Below are 15059 nucleotides of genomic sequence, written 5' to 3'. Positions count from 1 at the left end.
CACGGCAGGGACTCATTGTCAGCCAGGCACCTTTCCAAGTGCTCTGCCCACTTGCCAGGAGGTTGGTGGTCTCAGTTTCCATCCTGTATAACGGGAGACACCAAGGTAGGTGGGAAGGAGGTGTCTTGCCCAAGACCACGAAGTTAGGGGAACAGGGACCTAAGTGGCTGGGTGTCGCTCATGCCTACTGATGTTGGCTCTGGGTCCCAGGAGAAGCTGTGGCCGGTGGGGGTGGGTGCCCCAAACGCCCCTGCTGGCTAAGGACCATGTGCTTGTAAACTTTAATTTCCATACAGTAGAGAAACACAGTATAAGCAACATGGGGGGTCGACTGTAAAGCGAAGCTCACAAATATACCTCGCAAGGCACGGCGCCCCGCTGAGAGGAGGGTCCTTCCTGCTGAGACAGGGCAGCCCCTGAGTCGGCTGCTCCACACAGAACAGCACATGGGAGGCCAAGTGGCTCAGTCCTTGCAGCCCCCTCCTCCCGGCAGGTCCCAGCTTCCTCTGGGCACCGCAGCACGGTCACCTCCCAGAGGACAAGCAGACTTCCAGACGGGGTTGACACAGGCTGCTCCCTGCCAGCTTCTCTCCCACGTGGGGAGGGGAACCTCACCTCCAGCTGCAGGGCTCAGCCAGGTGGCCAGAGGACATCCCTGGGTGCCTGCTCGGGGCCAGGCCCGCCACACCTGGCTCCCCAGGGGGTCAGCCGTGGCCTGCCCTCCAGGGGCAGACAGCCTTGGTCATTTGACACGGGGCCCAGGGAGGCTTGGGAGCTGACACCTGAGTGAGAGTCGGTGGGGGAGAAGCAGAGTGGGCATTTCAGACAGAGGTATCAGGTGCAAAGGCAGGAAGGTGGGAGAGATGGGGGACTTCCAGGGACTATAGAGGAGTCTTCTCAAGTATCAGAATCATTTTACATTATCCGGGGAACTTGGAAGGTGGCCCTCAGGAGCTTTTGTACAAGGGGGACACCGGGCTGCCCCCGTGGGTACCGTGATGCAGGAGCCAACACTCCCAAGGCTGACAGGCGGACCCCTGGCCAAGTCCAGACTGTGGCTTTGTCCCTGGACAGCTGGGAGGAGGTCCCTGGCTCTGCTGAGGACCGACTTCAGTCCTTCGTCCTGATCCCAAGGGAGGCGGCGACTCCGGGTGGAGCCAGCGGGCTGGCACCTGTCCTCCGCTGTAGGCTCCGGTGCTCGGCGATGGGGGAGGTGGCCTCACCTTCACAGGACCACCTCAGGGGCGATGTTAAACAGCAGGTCGTCATTCCCCCGCCGTACCTCCAGCAGCAGCGGGGACTCGGTCAGCACCGCCTCCTGCAGCTCGCTCGAGTCTGCCAGAGGGCGCCCGTTGACCTTGACGATGATGTCGCCATCTTGGATGCCCCCTCTGCCAAGAGAAGAGACACGCGGTCACCGCAGCCCATCCGGCCTGGGCCCTGTCAGGGCACAACTGGGTCTAAGAGCAGCAGTTTAAGAAAATTCATTTCAACAGGTAAGATCAGAGCCCCGACTGCAAGGCTGTCACACCGGATGAAAACCAATGTCCCACGATGGACCCATGTCCTTGCAATCTACTTCCATACTCCAGGAGGGCTGGCTCCAGATCTGGATGCAGCTTCTTAGCTGGGCCACCTCGGGCCAGGTGCTTGGCCCCTTTGAGCCTCAGTGTCCACACCTGCAGTCCTGTGTGGGGACACTCTTTGCAAATTACAGTGAGGTCCAGGCGATTGATTCTGACTCTGCTGCAGTTTCTAAGACTTTCGTGTGGACGGAAAAAGGGATTGTACAGAAGGTGACCTCACGGGGAATCTGATCATAAATCCCTAACTGGGCAGGTCGGGTGGGTCCTCACGCCCCAGCCTCTAACTTCTTTAGGGAAAGGTCTTAAACCAGCTCTGTCCATTGTTCTCCTGCATCCAGATTAACACACCTTTGAAGCACCGGAAGTAACACCCCTCCAGGGGGGCCTTAAGCCTCAGGAGAGCACAGTCTCCTAACTCTCCTGTAATCTAATCCCTGGCTTGCTTTCCCACCTCCAGGCCGGCTTCCTTGTTCCCTCCTTAACTCCAAATGCATAGAAGAAACTGTGAAACTATTATTCTCCGGAGCATTTGAGATCTTGCTCCCCGGCAGCCGGCATCTGTTTGGCTCCAATTAACTCTTACAGAAATTCTCCACAGGTTTGGACATTTCTTACATGGACTTTGGCACAGGGGGCAGAGCTCGCCGGCCAGCCGCCTTCTGCATCCTACTCGCTGTGACCTCACCGCCACCCGGAAGGCAGGCAGGCCAGGCTGGGAGGCATAGTAGTTAGATGTCTGGGCCACAGCACCAGGATCCATGCCTCAGAGGGCTAACTTCCCTAAGCCTCAGTCTCCCCATCTGTGAAGTGGGGTGAAAGCAGTAGCCCACACCTCCCGAGCTGCAGTGAGGAGAACCTGAGACACGTGTGGAGCGCCCAGCTCATGATATAGCCTGCTCGTCAGCAGTCAGTCAGCACCAATCTCACCCGTCTGGCTCTCAGGGTGCCTGGCACGTGGCCACTCTCCATAACTGCCCTGCTGAATTCAGCAGGGCACAGCAACCCTGGATAAAGGGTCTGAGTTGGGTGGTTACCCTTTGGCATCACGGAGCTACATTTTAACAATTTCACTGCAGGCGTGCTGCGGGCTGGGCATGTGTGCTACCTGTGGTCACTACAGAGGACCTGGGGGGCCGTGCCTTCCAGTACGGCCTCCTGGAGCAGCACAGTACATTGAATGGAAAGAAGAGGCCCTGTTTGGCTGAAGGCGCCGTGGGGGCGGAACGCCTGCCTGCCCGGCTCCTCTCTCCACTGCACACCCTGCCCTTGCCCCTTGCAGCAGCCCCAGGCCCCGGGGGGACTATCTCCAGCTCCCGGAATGAGTTCAGAAACCATTGACCTGCAGCCCACTGACAGTACTGGTGGAGACCAAGGCCCAAGGAGGGGAGGGACTTGCTCAGAGCCCTTCGAGGGGCCTGGATTACCCATGCAACTGTGTAGCGACCTCGCTGCATGTCTGCCTCAGCTCATGGTGTTGCAACATTCAACATTCCCCAGCACTTGACCTTGATAAAGTCTCCCGGAATAGAAAGAGTAGGCTGAGTCATGTCCATTTTGCAGATGAGGAAATAGACCCAGGCCAGCCCACCGGGCCGGTGAGAGTCAGGCTGTTTCTCAGGTTGGGCCTGACATTCAGGCCACAGAAAGGCATGGCCAATGCTCTAAGAGATGCTTCATCTCCCCAGCCTGCCCCTGGCTGACAGGACAGGCCAGCATCCCACCGGCCACTTCCACATCACATCTTGCCAGGAAGCTCAAGGTCAGTGAAACAGGCCCAGCCCAGGCCCCAAGCCCACCAGGATGTCTGACGGCCTCCCATCCAGTCCTTCCACCCCCTCTGAGGAGCCTACCTCTGAGACGGTGAATTCGGAACAACCTCTTGCACATAAATCCCACTGCCGACCTCTGGGAAGTCTGGGTTGCTGGCCTTTAGTTCTTCCACCAAACTGCAAAGACAGTTGCACAGCTAAGGCCCTTCTCCTGAGCCTCTGAAGGCACAGAGCTGCCCCTCCGCCCAGGCCAGACGAGGAGTCTCCTTGGGCTCCCACACCGGCCTGTCTTGCCACCGACCATCTGGGTTCTCACTAGCTCTTGTCTGTGTCCCCTACTCAACCTGGGCTCCTCAAGAGAAACCTTAGTGAAGGTGCATGGTGAGCAGTGTGGAGACGGGGTGGTGAATAGATGGGAGGTGGGGTGGGAGTCGGGGTGAGAGAAAAGAAGGAAGGTAGAAGGATGGGTGATCAGATGGATAGGTGGGTGGATGGATGGATGGGAGAAAGGAATAATGGCTAGATGGATAGATAGAAGGAGGGACGAGTAGTGAGTCATGGAATGGATAGAAGACTGAATGGATGGATGGATGGATGGATGGATGGATGGATGGATGGATGAAAGAGACAGATAAAGAACACGTGTCAAAGATAAATCGGTATATTGGTGTTGATCACAAATTGCCTTTAGATTTAACGCCTAGATTAGCAGTGGCTGAAACAGGAAGAACGATCATTTGAGGGACTCCGTGGGTTGCAGGGTGTAGTCCGTTGAGCTCACCTCAGTTCTTCCCAGAGTTTCCCAATGCAGTGACGTCTTCCTTCTTCAAATCCTCGAGCTTAACTTTGCGTTCACCTCCCTCCCTAGTGCCCTCACTTCCTCTGTCCCCCTCCTCTTCCCCACGCCCTTCTTCATTTCCCTCGTTCAGTATTCCCAGACACCCGCTCTGTTGTAGGCCTGGTGGGGTGGGGGCAGAGGGATGAGCAGGACACAGTCCTCGATCCCAAGGAGCTCCTGATCAAGGTGGAGTGGGGGCACAAACAGGCAACACTGACGTCACGGGACCGATGCAATGCTGAGGAGGGAAGCACAGCTGTGCACACGACGGGGGGGACATGCTCCCCCTTGAGCAGCCCCTTAACATTCATGACCACTCAGAACCTCAGAATGTGACCTCGTTTGGAAATAGGGTCTTTGCAGACGTCACTGATTAAGGATCTCTAGATGAGATCATCCTGACTGAGGGTGGGCCCTAAACCCAATGACCGGTGTTTTTACAAGTAAAAGAAGATGGAGAATTAGACACGGACACACAGAAAGAAGGAGGCCATGTGAGGACAGAGGCAGAGATCAGAGTGGTGCAGGTATAACCTAAGAAACACCTGGAGTCACCAGGACCTGGCAGGGCCAGAGGACTCCCCCCTCCCCAAGAGGCTTCAGTGGGAGCACAGCCCTGCTGACTGTGGACTTCTGGCTTTCAGAACTGTGAGAGAATGACTTTCTGTTGTTTTAAGCCAAGTTTGTGGTAGTTTGTTATGGCAGCCACAGGATGCTAATCTAGGGGCTTCCTGGAGGAGGGGGCACTTGAATGAAGTTCTGAGGGAACCAAAGGAATCTATCAGGCAAAAGGGAGAAAGGTAATCCAGGCAGAGGGACTGGTCTCAGCAGAGGCTCAGAAGCCTGAGTGCATCTGGCTCGCACCTGCAGGTGGCCAGGCATGGCTAGGAGAAGGGCTGAGGTGAGGGGTGACAATGGAGGGCAGCAGGGGACGGCTTCCTTCAGACACTCACCTTGGTGTGATAGTCCTCATCCGTATGCCAATGAAACGTTTCTTCCAATCTGGAAACAGAACATAACAGGACTTGGTTAGAACCACCATGAAGGGTAGGTGGGGGCAGAAATTCACCCACAGGAGCAGAAAGCAGCAGTAGCCATTCTACTAGGGCCAGCCTGGTCCGCATATGCTCAGGTGCCCAGAACTCTTGGCTACTCTTAAGGCTGAAAGATGTCCTGGCTCAATCTGATGGCTTCCCACTACCCTCACCCTCAGGCACCATCCAACCACATCAGCTCCAACATCTGTTCCCCCTCTGAGCTCCATACCCAACCCCCAGTGACCAGTGGTGCTCTTCTCTCCAGCCTCCATCCTGCAGGTTCCCCAGGTCTGAACTCATCACCTCCCTCTGCCTTCCCCATAAATAATAATATTAATTCACGATGCCCTGTGAGTACTAACTGTGTGCCAGGCCCCCTGGTTGGAGTATTATACACACAACCTTCTAAGGCGGCACGTCTTTCCCCGCAGCTGCTCTAGCTTGTGATTTAGCTGGTGTCCTAGACTCAGAAATAACATTTACATATTCAGAACCATAAAATAAGTCTCAGTAAATTTTAAAATTTCATATCATAAAAGTATGCTCTCTGACCACAGTGAAATTAAACTAGAAGTCAGAGGTAGAAAGGTATCTACAAGATTCCCAACAACTTGGAAACTAAATAACACACTTCTAAGTAACTCATGTTCAAAGAGGAAGCCAAAAGGACATTAAAAAGGATTGTAAACTAAATAAAAATGAAAATACAACGTATCAAAGTCTGTGGGATGTAGGTAAAGCAGTACTTAGAGGGAAATTGATAGTACTAAAGTGCTGATATCAGAAAAGAAGGTCTCAAATCAATTACCTCAGTTCTCACCATGAAAACTAGGAAAATAAAATAAAATGAAACCCAAAATAAGTGGAAGGAGGCAAATAATAAACAGTAGAGTCAATGAAGCAGGAAACAGAAATACAATAGAGAAAATAAATGAAAGCAAAAACTGATTCTTTGAGAGCAATAAAATTGATAAACCTTTAGCTAAACTAATCAGGAAAAAAAGAAAAAAGATGTAATTATTAATATCAGGAATGAGAAAGGTGACATTACTACAGATTCTACAGGTATTAAGAGTATAATAAGAGACTCTTATGAACAACTGAATACCAACAAATCTGACAACTTAGATAAAATGGACACATTTCTTGAAATTTCCAAACTACCAAATCTCACTCAAGAAGAAATAGATAACCTGACTAGACCTATATCTATTAAAGAAATTGAAATTGTAGTTAAAAATCTTCCCACAAAGAAACATCAGGCCCAGATGGTCTCATAGGAGAATTCTATCAAACGTTTAAGGAAAAATAATATCAATTCTACACAAACTCCTCTAGAAAACTGAAAATGAGTGACTACTGCTGTGATGTTGTGATTTATAATAAGAAATGTATATTTTGGTCTTTGCCCATGGTTCCCAGCACATAGATCCTAAAACTTTTGTAATTTCCTAAGTGATAAGAGCTATGGGGCATCTTTTGCTCCCAGCTCCTGAAATAGCTCCAGAACTGTGAGGGAGAAATGGGATTTTGTTCTTCACCACACGTCCCTTTCAACCACATCTGAGTTTAGGTCAATGAGGTGACTTTTGGAAAGCACCTGAGGAAGGGGGCTGGTTGCCAGGGAAACCAACCTCTGGGGAAGGGAGAGGGGCTGGACGTTGAAATAAGCACCAGTGGCTAATGGTGTAACCAATCATGCCTATGTAACAAGGCCGTCATGGAAACCGGAGGGAAGTTCCTCTGAGAGCTTCCGGGTTGGTGCAACGTGGAGGTGCTGGGAGGGGCTGTGCCTGCAGAGGCACGGAAGCTCCACGCTGCTTCCCCACACCTTGTCCTTTGCATGCCTTCCGGTAGGCTGTTCCTGAGTTGTATCTTTTTATAATAAACCAGTGATCTAGTGAGTAAACTGTTTCCCTGAGTTCTGTGAGATACTCTAGCAAACGATCCAACACCAGGAGGGGTTCACGGGAACGTGAGATTTATAGCCAGTCGGTTCAGAAGCACAGGGGACAAGCTGAACTTGTGACTGGCATCTGAAGGCAGGGGCCGGTCTTGTGGGATGGAGCCTTTTTCACCTGTGGGATCTGACGCATCTCCAGACAGTGTCAGATGCGAGTTAAATTGTAGGGCGCTGGCATGGGGAAGCCCTGCACATTGGTGACCAGAAGTGTGAGAAGAGAAGCAGTGTCGTAGCAGGAAACAGATTAGAGGGGACGCAAGAGGAATGTTCTTCCTAACCAACTTCTTACTTCATTCTGCTGATGCCAAAATCAGAAAAGAAAACTAGGTCAATATCCTTTGTGCAGACAGTTGTGGAAAATCTTTCATTGTCTTCAGCAAATCAAATTCAATAATATATCAAAAGGAGAATGCATCATGACTAAGTGAGGTTTGTCCCAGGAAGGCAAGGATAGCTTAACATTCAAAAATCAACCAATGCAATTTACCACATTAACAGAATACAAAAAGGAAAACCATCATCTCAAAAGATGCAGGAAAAGCATCTGACAAAATCTAGCATCTATTCATGATAAAAACTAGAAATAAAAGGGAATTTTTTTCAACCTGATGAAGGCCACGTACGCAAAAGCTTTATTAACATCATATTTAATGGTGAAAGGTGGAAGATTTCTCCCTAAGATCAGGAAGGGGGCAAGATATCCACTCTCACCGTCGTTATTCAGTATTTATGGGAGGTTCTAGCCAGGCAATTAAAAAAAAAAAGGCATTCAGACTGGACAGGAAGAAGTAAAACTGCTTTTATTCACAGACTGCATAATCATCTATGTAGAAAATCGGATGGAATCTATAAAAAAGCTACAAGAGTTATGAAGGTTGCAGGATCAACATACATTTTAGTAACAATCAGAAATTGAAAAAATTTTAAATATACCATTTCTTATAGCATCAAAATAATGAAATACTTAGGAATAAATCTGAAAGTTGAGAAAGACCTGTACACTGAGACCTAGAAAACCTGTACACTGAGACCTAGAAAACACTGCCTAGGGAAACCCAAAGAAGATATAAATGATGGGGAGAGAGTCTGTGTTCAGAAGATTCCATGTTGTCAAAATGACAATTCTCCCCAGATTGATGACAGATTCAATGCAACGCCAGTCAAAATGTCAGCGGGGGGTTTTTGGGTGGGACTTGACAAGCTGATTCTAAAATTCATATGGAAATGCGAAGAAGGCTCTAGAAGAACAAAAACAACGTTGAAGAAAAAGGACAAAGTTGGAGGACTGACACCACCTGACTTCAAGACATAAAACCACAATAATCAGGACAGTGTGAGGTTGGCACAAAGACGGATAAACAGACAAATAGGACAGAATATGCTCGTTTTATTTTTGACAAAGTTGCAAAGGCAATTCAGTGGAGAAAGTGTCTTTTATAACAGATGGTGCTGAAACAATTGAACATCCAACGCAAGAAAAGAACTTTGATCCACACTTGCACTATTAAAAAAAAAATTTGAATTCAAAATGCATCATAGTCCTAAATCTAAACCCTCAGAAAATAAAACTTCTAAAAGAAAATGTGGGAGGACATCTTTCTGAACTTCAGTTAGCCAAGAATTCTTAGATACACCACTGCATAATCCAGTAAAAAAAAAAAAATTGGTAAATCAGACTTGATAAACATTTACCAAACTTCTGAGCTTTAAGGGTAGTTAAGAGAATGAGAAGACAAGCCACAGGAGAAAATACTTGCATTCATTTATCTGATAAAGGGCTCCTACCCAGAATGTGTAAAGAACTCCCAAAACTTAATAAGAACATAAACAACCCCAATTTTTGACATGGGCAAAATATTTAAACAGACATTTCACCCAAGAAGACTGATGGATGGCACCAGGTGGGAGATGAGGTCAGAGAGGGCGGCAGGCCTGGCTGATGGGTCTGGCTGCCAGGGAGGCTTCAGTGTTTATTCCCAAGGAGGTGGAGCCACGGCCAGTGTCAAGCAGAGACGTGATGAGTTCTGAACTTTGAAAGGAGTCCACAGGCTGGGGTGGGGTCTGTGGGGGAAAGGGCAGTGGCACAGGAGCAGGGGGGAGGCAACAACCAAGAAGAGTGCCGCTGGTGGCAGGACCAGGCAGTGGAACTGGAGCCGGTGACAGGGCAGGTGCAGGAGGGGCAGACCCCATGCTAGGGCCAACAGAGCTGGCTGATGGCTGGAGTGCAGCTGTGGGAAATCCAGAGGTTGGAGCTGACGTAACTGAGAAGGTGGACGTGAGGACAGGGGCGCACAGGGAGTGGACATGTCTGACAAGCAGTACATCCGGGTCTGGAGCTTGGTGAGAGGGCCCAGCTGTAGATGTAAATTTGGGGGACTCACTCTAGATGGCATTTACATTCACAAGACTGGGTGAGGTCCTCAGAGGAACGGGGAAAGGCCTGGGGACTGAGTCCTCGGCCCTCCATCCTGCTCCGGAATGGGTACCGGCCACTGGTCAGCTTCACTCAAACCCAAGGTCGTGCCTCAAATGAGGAAGACACCTATGCTTGCCGTGCTTGTGCCTGAGCAGTGCCCTGGAGGGGCAGAAGTGCAGCCTGGGGTCAAATCAGAGTCCTTGGGAGGGAGAAGCCTCCTCCCCACCCTGAGCCAACAGGCCCAGCGCACACGCAGGCTTCCCAGAAACACTGGCCCGTGGGGCATGCAGGGCGGACTGGTTGAAATTCTAGGTCAGCAGAAATTGCTAGGTCATTAGGTGGAAAACCACCTAAATGGTGAGTGTCTGACACGCTGCCCTGGAAATTCGGCTGGAGGGAGGTCGTGGATTTGTTTGTTTTCTGAGCATGTCATGGAACAACTTTGGAGCCCACAGTGAGGCAAGCATCAGGGGGCGGTAGTGAAATAGCGGCAAGGTGGGCAGGGGGGAGGGGGAGGAGTTCGGGGTGCAGAGTGCTCCTCTGGGAAGGCCAGAAAGGTTGGAACTAGAGGGAGGGGACACCTCACGACTTGCTGAGTGCACTAAAGCCCGGGAAACAGCACACTGGGGACTATTAACAATTAACAGAGCGCTTAGTTGCACAAGATGTGAATCTCACCTCAATAAAAAAGCCAAAACCAACAGCGAGAGAAACTGATGGATGCCGGGGCTTCTGGGGCATTGGGGCTCATCCTTGATTTGCCCAGGACCCCCCGTCCCAGGAGACGTCCCTCAGCTCCCGGGCCTTGTCCTGTCGGCCCCAGCCCCTCACTCACATCCTACATCCCACCTTCCAGCAAGTTCTGAGGGCTCCAAGTTCAAAACAGATCCAAGACCCGACCACTCCTCAGCCCAGGGCTGCCTCCCCCGGGTACCACCTGGCATCTATCTGCTCTCAGCTCCCTGCAGTAGACTCCCCGCAGGCAGCCAGCCAGGTTCTTTTAAATCATTGCCACTCCTTCCCATGGGCCCACAACACTTAGAATAGAACCTAGCACCCGAGACCGGTACCCGAGGAGGGCCCACGGTCCCATGCCCTCATCTGCGCCCCTCTCTCCCTTCCCCCGCTGGCCTCCAGGGATCACGACTCTGACGTCATAATACGCATCTGCACTTTTGTGGCCCCTCCCGGCTAGAAGGAAAGCTCAAGGGGCAAAGACTGTGTGCGCTCACAGCCCTGCTGGCACCCACAGCACCAGCAGGTACTCAAATTTGTTACCCCCGGACCTAGACCCACTCTGCAGATGAGAAAGCTGAGGTGGTAACACATCCCGGGTGCAGGGCTGGGAAGGAGCCCAGACTGCGCTTGGGTATCAAGGACACTAAAGCCTCTGACATCTTGGGAAAGGGACAACGGGAGAGGCGGGCAGGGCACCCAGCAAAGCGCTGGTCCTCCGGGCTCGGGACACAGGTCCTTCCTCTACTCTCCCCTCCCTGGGGGCCCACTCCCGCCTCCTTGGCTTCCTCCTCCATTTGAGAAGGATACTCTGGCATGTGTGATCTTGAGGCCAGGGAATGTGCACTTGGACCCCGTCTTCCCAGTATCCCCCACAATGCCTCCCTGCAACTCTCCCCCAGCTCCCAGGCCACAGAGACCCTCCCCCCCCATCAGGAGAGGAATGAGAGTTTCCACTCCCCAGCCCACACCACTGAGGAGCCAAACCCCCCCAGTTTACAGAGGGGCAGACACCCCTAACCGCCCAGCTCCAGTAACTCAAACACCCCCGTGGGGGTGCACTCTCGTCCTAAGTCTGGCCAACCCCCAGAGCCCTCTGGGGCCGCAGGCCGAGGCAACGCTACTGCCCTCCGGAACCAGCATGGTGGTCCCTCTTGAAGTCCCCAGAGGCCTCTGCACCCCAACCCCTAGGTGGGAACAAAAAGTGAACCCTAACTAGTATTTCCTTGATTTAATAAAAATATGGTTTGTGTTAAAGAACTTTAGATTAACTGGGTTTGGATAGTTTGATATTTTTATTAAAAAAAAAAAAAGCAGAAATGAACACCAGCTAACTTCAAAAGGATTTTAAATTATAGATTCTTCAGTCATCCAGCTAAGATTTAGTGGACTCTTCAATTAGTCCACATGTCCTGGGAGAGGGGACAGCTCTGGGAGGGTCTGGGGTGAGGTCAGTGCCGACAGGGTCAGTCCCTGGATAACAAAGGGGTGCACCTGGCCCCTGGTGGGTTCCTGTCTGTGAGAGCAAAGGAAGAGCGGCAGGAAGGGAGAGGATGTTATCATCCCATTTCCAACAAAACAGTCACCTCACAGCTCAATCTGTGCAAAGTGCAGCTCCACCGATTTGCAGGAAGGTGGCAAAAGTCAAAGGCCCCTGGAGCAGGAGATAATTACAGTGGAAAAGCCCACTTATTAGAGAAAGGACCAAGACTGTGAGGTACGAAGGTACAGCCCTGGGTCAAGTTCTGAGCTTCCTAGCAGCCAAGAGGAAAAGGGCTCAGGAGGTTAGATGGCCCCTCTGGCCAATAGAAGCCTTCAGAGTTATTAGGGAAGACAGGCACTGCCCTGGCTCCAGGCTATTTTCACATAAGGGACACTGATGAACCAAACGGAGTCCTCAACAGCAGTTCTTCACGTAACCAGTCCTCACGGCCCCGGTCTTTTCTGTACTGGGCTGTGTGTGCTCGGCTGGCGGAGTGGTGGAGGACGGGCAAGCATGCAGAGGCCCCCCGCTCTCAATGAGCTGCTGGTGAGAGGGCTGGGAGGAGATACGGAAGCAATTTGAAGGTATGAGTGTCAGAGCTGAGTCAGGTCTAGCCAGCTCTGCCGGGGGGTGGGCATGGGGGGCAAAATGGCGGGAGGGCAAGGTTCACGAGGGATGAAAACAGGTGGGAAGGTGGAGGCTGCCAGGAAAGGTGCTGAGATCAGGGACGTGTGACCCTCCCTGGAGAGTGGCTGTGACCTCTGACTTTAGGAAGGCCGTTAGCACGCCCTCACTAGGGAGGGCCGCCTGTGCCTTGTCAAGGCTTCTCCCAGATGGATACACTCACGCCACCTAGGAGTGGGCAGGGTGGGCTGGGCACCCACTCCCTTAGAGGAGCGGTCACTCCAGCTGGCGGTCTGCAGGGCCAGCGCTGAAAGAGGAAGGGTGGATGGGTGGATGGAAGGAAGAAAGGGAGAGGAGATGGAAGGATGCATGGACGGAAGGGAGGGAGGGAGGAAGAAAGGAAGGGTGGATGAAGAGAAGGAAGTAAAGAAGGGCAGATGGATGAACAGATGGGTGACTGGATGGAAGGAAGGACAGATGGGTAGATGAATAGGTGAGTGGATGGACAGAAGGAAAGAAGACTGGGCTCTGTTAACGATGGAGCAGCCCAGACAAGGGGAGCCCAGGGAACCCAAGCAGTGGGAGGGAGGAGTGACATCAGAAATCTCCAACCTGTCTGCAGGGGTGAGAGGTCAACGTGGCCGTGAAGTGAAGAGGGGTGGGGGGGAGATCTGAAAGAGGCTGAGGCTGAGCCCCCAGGGACTCAGGACTTGGGAGCTGGTCGGGAGTGAGCCAGGGCATACGGCCCTGAAGGACGGGCTGGGGTGGCCCCAGCTGGGCTGTGAGCCTGCGCCCTGGCCCGGCGTGCCAGACCTCTGCCAGCCCCTGGGAGCGCTCTCTACCTTTCAGGTGCTTGTCCTGGAACTCCGTGAGGAAGCGCGCAATGCGGTCCGAGGGGATGGCGAAGGAGATGCCGGCGGCAACCTTCAGCGTGTTGATGCCAATGACCTCGCCGTCCTGGTGGGGAGATCAGAGCGGGCAATCACGCCAGGGGCACAACCAGCCACTGCCCTCAGCCGCAAAGCATTGTACCCGGGCCCAGAGCTGACCTGGCTGGAAGCGGCCCTGTCTGAGGAGCTCCCAGCAGCCCAGAAGCTGTCCTGGGAGGGCACTCTGGGTTCACATGGGGTCAGGGACCCCACCCCTCACCCTTTTTTCCTCCACACCGGACTCCCCCTCCATCGCTGGAGGCTGTCAGCTGGGGAAGCTGAGAGCCTGCCCCTCAAAGCAGTGCCCACTAACCCAGGACACCCCCGGGCGGCATTCTGAGGGGCCAGAGCCAAGAGAAGGATGTGATGGGGATGGTGGGGAGCGGGGCCCCCCTTTCCCTTCCTTCCAGAAGTAGGTGGGGGTGAGTGGGGCCAGGGCAGCATCCCTCACTCTCTCGTCCCTGTGGAGCTGGCCTCCCGCCCTGTCCCCTCCTGACCCTGCCGCCAGGCTGGTGGAGCGGGCTGGATCTGCCCCTGCCATGGGCCAATGAGGACCCCACGCTGCTGGGAAGCCTCCTCCCCACAGCCTGGCATGCGCCCCCAGACCTGGGCTCCTGCCCATCTCAGGGGTGATATCCTGGCCAGCTCACCAGGGGCCCCCTTTGGGGGCAGAGCTTTGAATCAAGGCACGCTTCATCTGCCTGGTCCCCTGAGGGCGCTCCCCACCTGGCCCCCAGAAGCTCTCACGGTGGGCGGATGCAGGGGTTATAGACCGCTTCTCACTGGCCCTGTTTGCCCCTCCCTGACTCATGGAGACGGGAGTGGTCTCCTGGCCGCCAGCCCTAAGTGCACCCGCACGAGTGGGGATGGACAAACACCGGCGTGATGGCCTCAGCCCTGCTGAAAGCCTTCAGGGCTACTTAGGATGCAGGGTGAAGCGCCACCCTTGTCAGGACATGGGCCCCCGCCTCCTCCACCAGCCGATTGTCTGATCCCTGCCGCTCTGCTTCTCCAGCAACAGCACCTGACTGAGGCCCCCGCCCCCGTGCTCGTGCTGTGCCGTCTCCCTGGAATATCTGTCATCTGCCTGTCCCCTCCACCAAGCCCTGTCTCCACAGCCCAGGTCAGATGCGCCCGCCTCCAGGAAGACCCTCCTGGTCCCACAGCAGCTGCACGGCCTCCTGCCGCTGGCCCTCCAGGGCTCTCTCCCTGCCCCTCACATCAGGCTTAGGGGTGTCCACATCTGACCCCCCCACGGTGGGAGCTCCCCGAGGTGGGTGGGGACAGCACCTGACAATTATCAGGGCCCAGGAACTCTGAACTGAACTTCCTGATTTATTCTGTAAATGTCACCTGGGATGGGGATGAGCCTGACCTGGGGGCGTAGGACAGACCTGGGGGAGGGCGACCTGAGGGGAGTGAGAAGGAACCAGGGCACCCCTCTCATCTTGCATATAAACTCATGGAAAGGGAGGCCCAGAGGGGTGACCGACACGAGTGTCTCCCCCGCCCCAGGTCTCTGAGGGGCACATGGCCCCTGCCTGGCTGCTGCTCTCGGGCCACCCTTGTTCCTCTGCCAGCTGCCAGGAAGGTGGCGGCAGGGGACACAGGGCAGCATGTGCTGTGGGTCACGTCCTCTTGGGCCTCCAGCCCAGCCACCTCCCTGACCGTCAGGTGTG

At 53.5% G+C, this 15059-nt stretch overlaps 1 protein-coding gene across 2 annotated transcripts in view; it reads right to left on the bottom strand.

Moving 5' to 3' along the window:
• Positions 1-892: 892 nt before the first annotated feature.
• Positions 893-15059, bottom strand: part of HTRA3 (HtrA serine peptidase 3) — a 31144-nt gene continuing 16977 nt past the window's right edge. The window contains exons 6-9 of one of the 2 annotated variants that reach the window (XM_033106404.1): positions 13294-13408; positions 5147-5195; positions 3437-3532; positions 893-1391 (exon numbers count right to left, since the gene is read on the bottom strand). In XM_033106404.1, coding sequence (XP_032962295.1) covers positions 1226-1391; positions 3437-3532; positions 5147-5195; positions 13294-13408 — 426 coding nt within the window. In that variant the 3' untranslated portion in view covers positions 893-1225. Of the gene's footprint in view, positions 1392-3436; positions 3533-5146; positions 5196-11617; positions 12383-13293; positions 13409-15059 lie in introns of those variants that run through there. The other variant, XM_033106406.1, reaches the window with a different exon arrangement.

Source organism: Rhinolophus ferrumequinum, chromosome 5 (assembly GCF_004115265.2).
Source record: "Rhinolophus ferrumequinum isolate MPI-CBG mRhiFer1 chromosome 5, mRhiFer1_v1.p, whole genome shotgun sequence".
Lineage (NCBI taxonomy): Eukaryota > Metazoa > Chordata > Mammalia > Chiroptera > Rhinolophidae > Rhinolophus > Rhinolophus ferrumequinum.
This window is presented reverse-complemented; position numbering and strand designations above follow the sequence as displayed.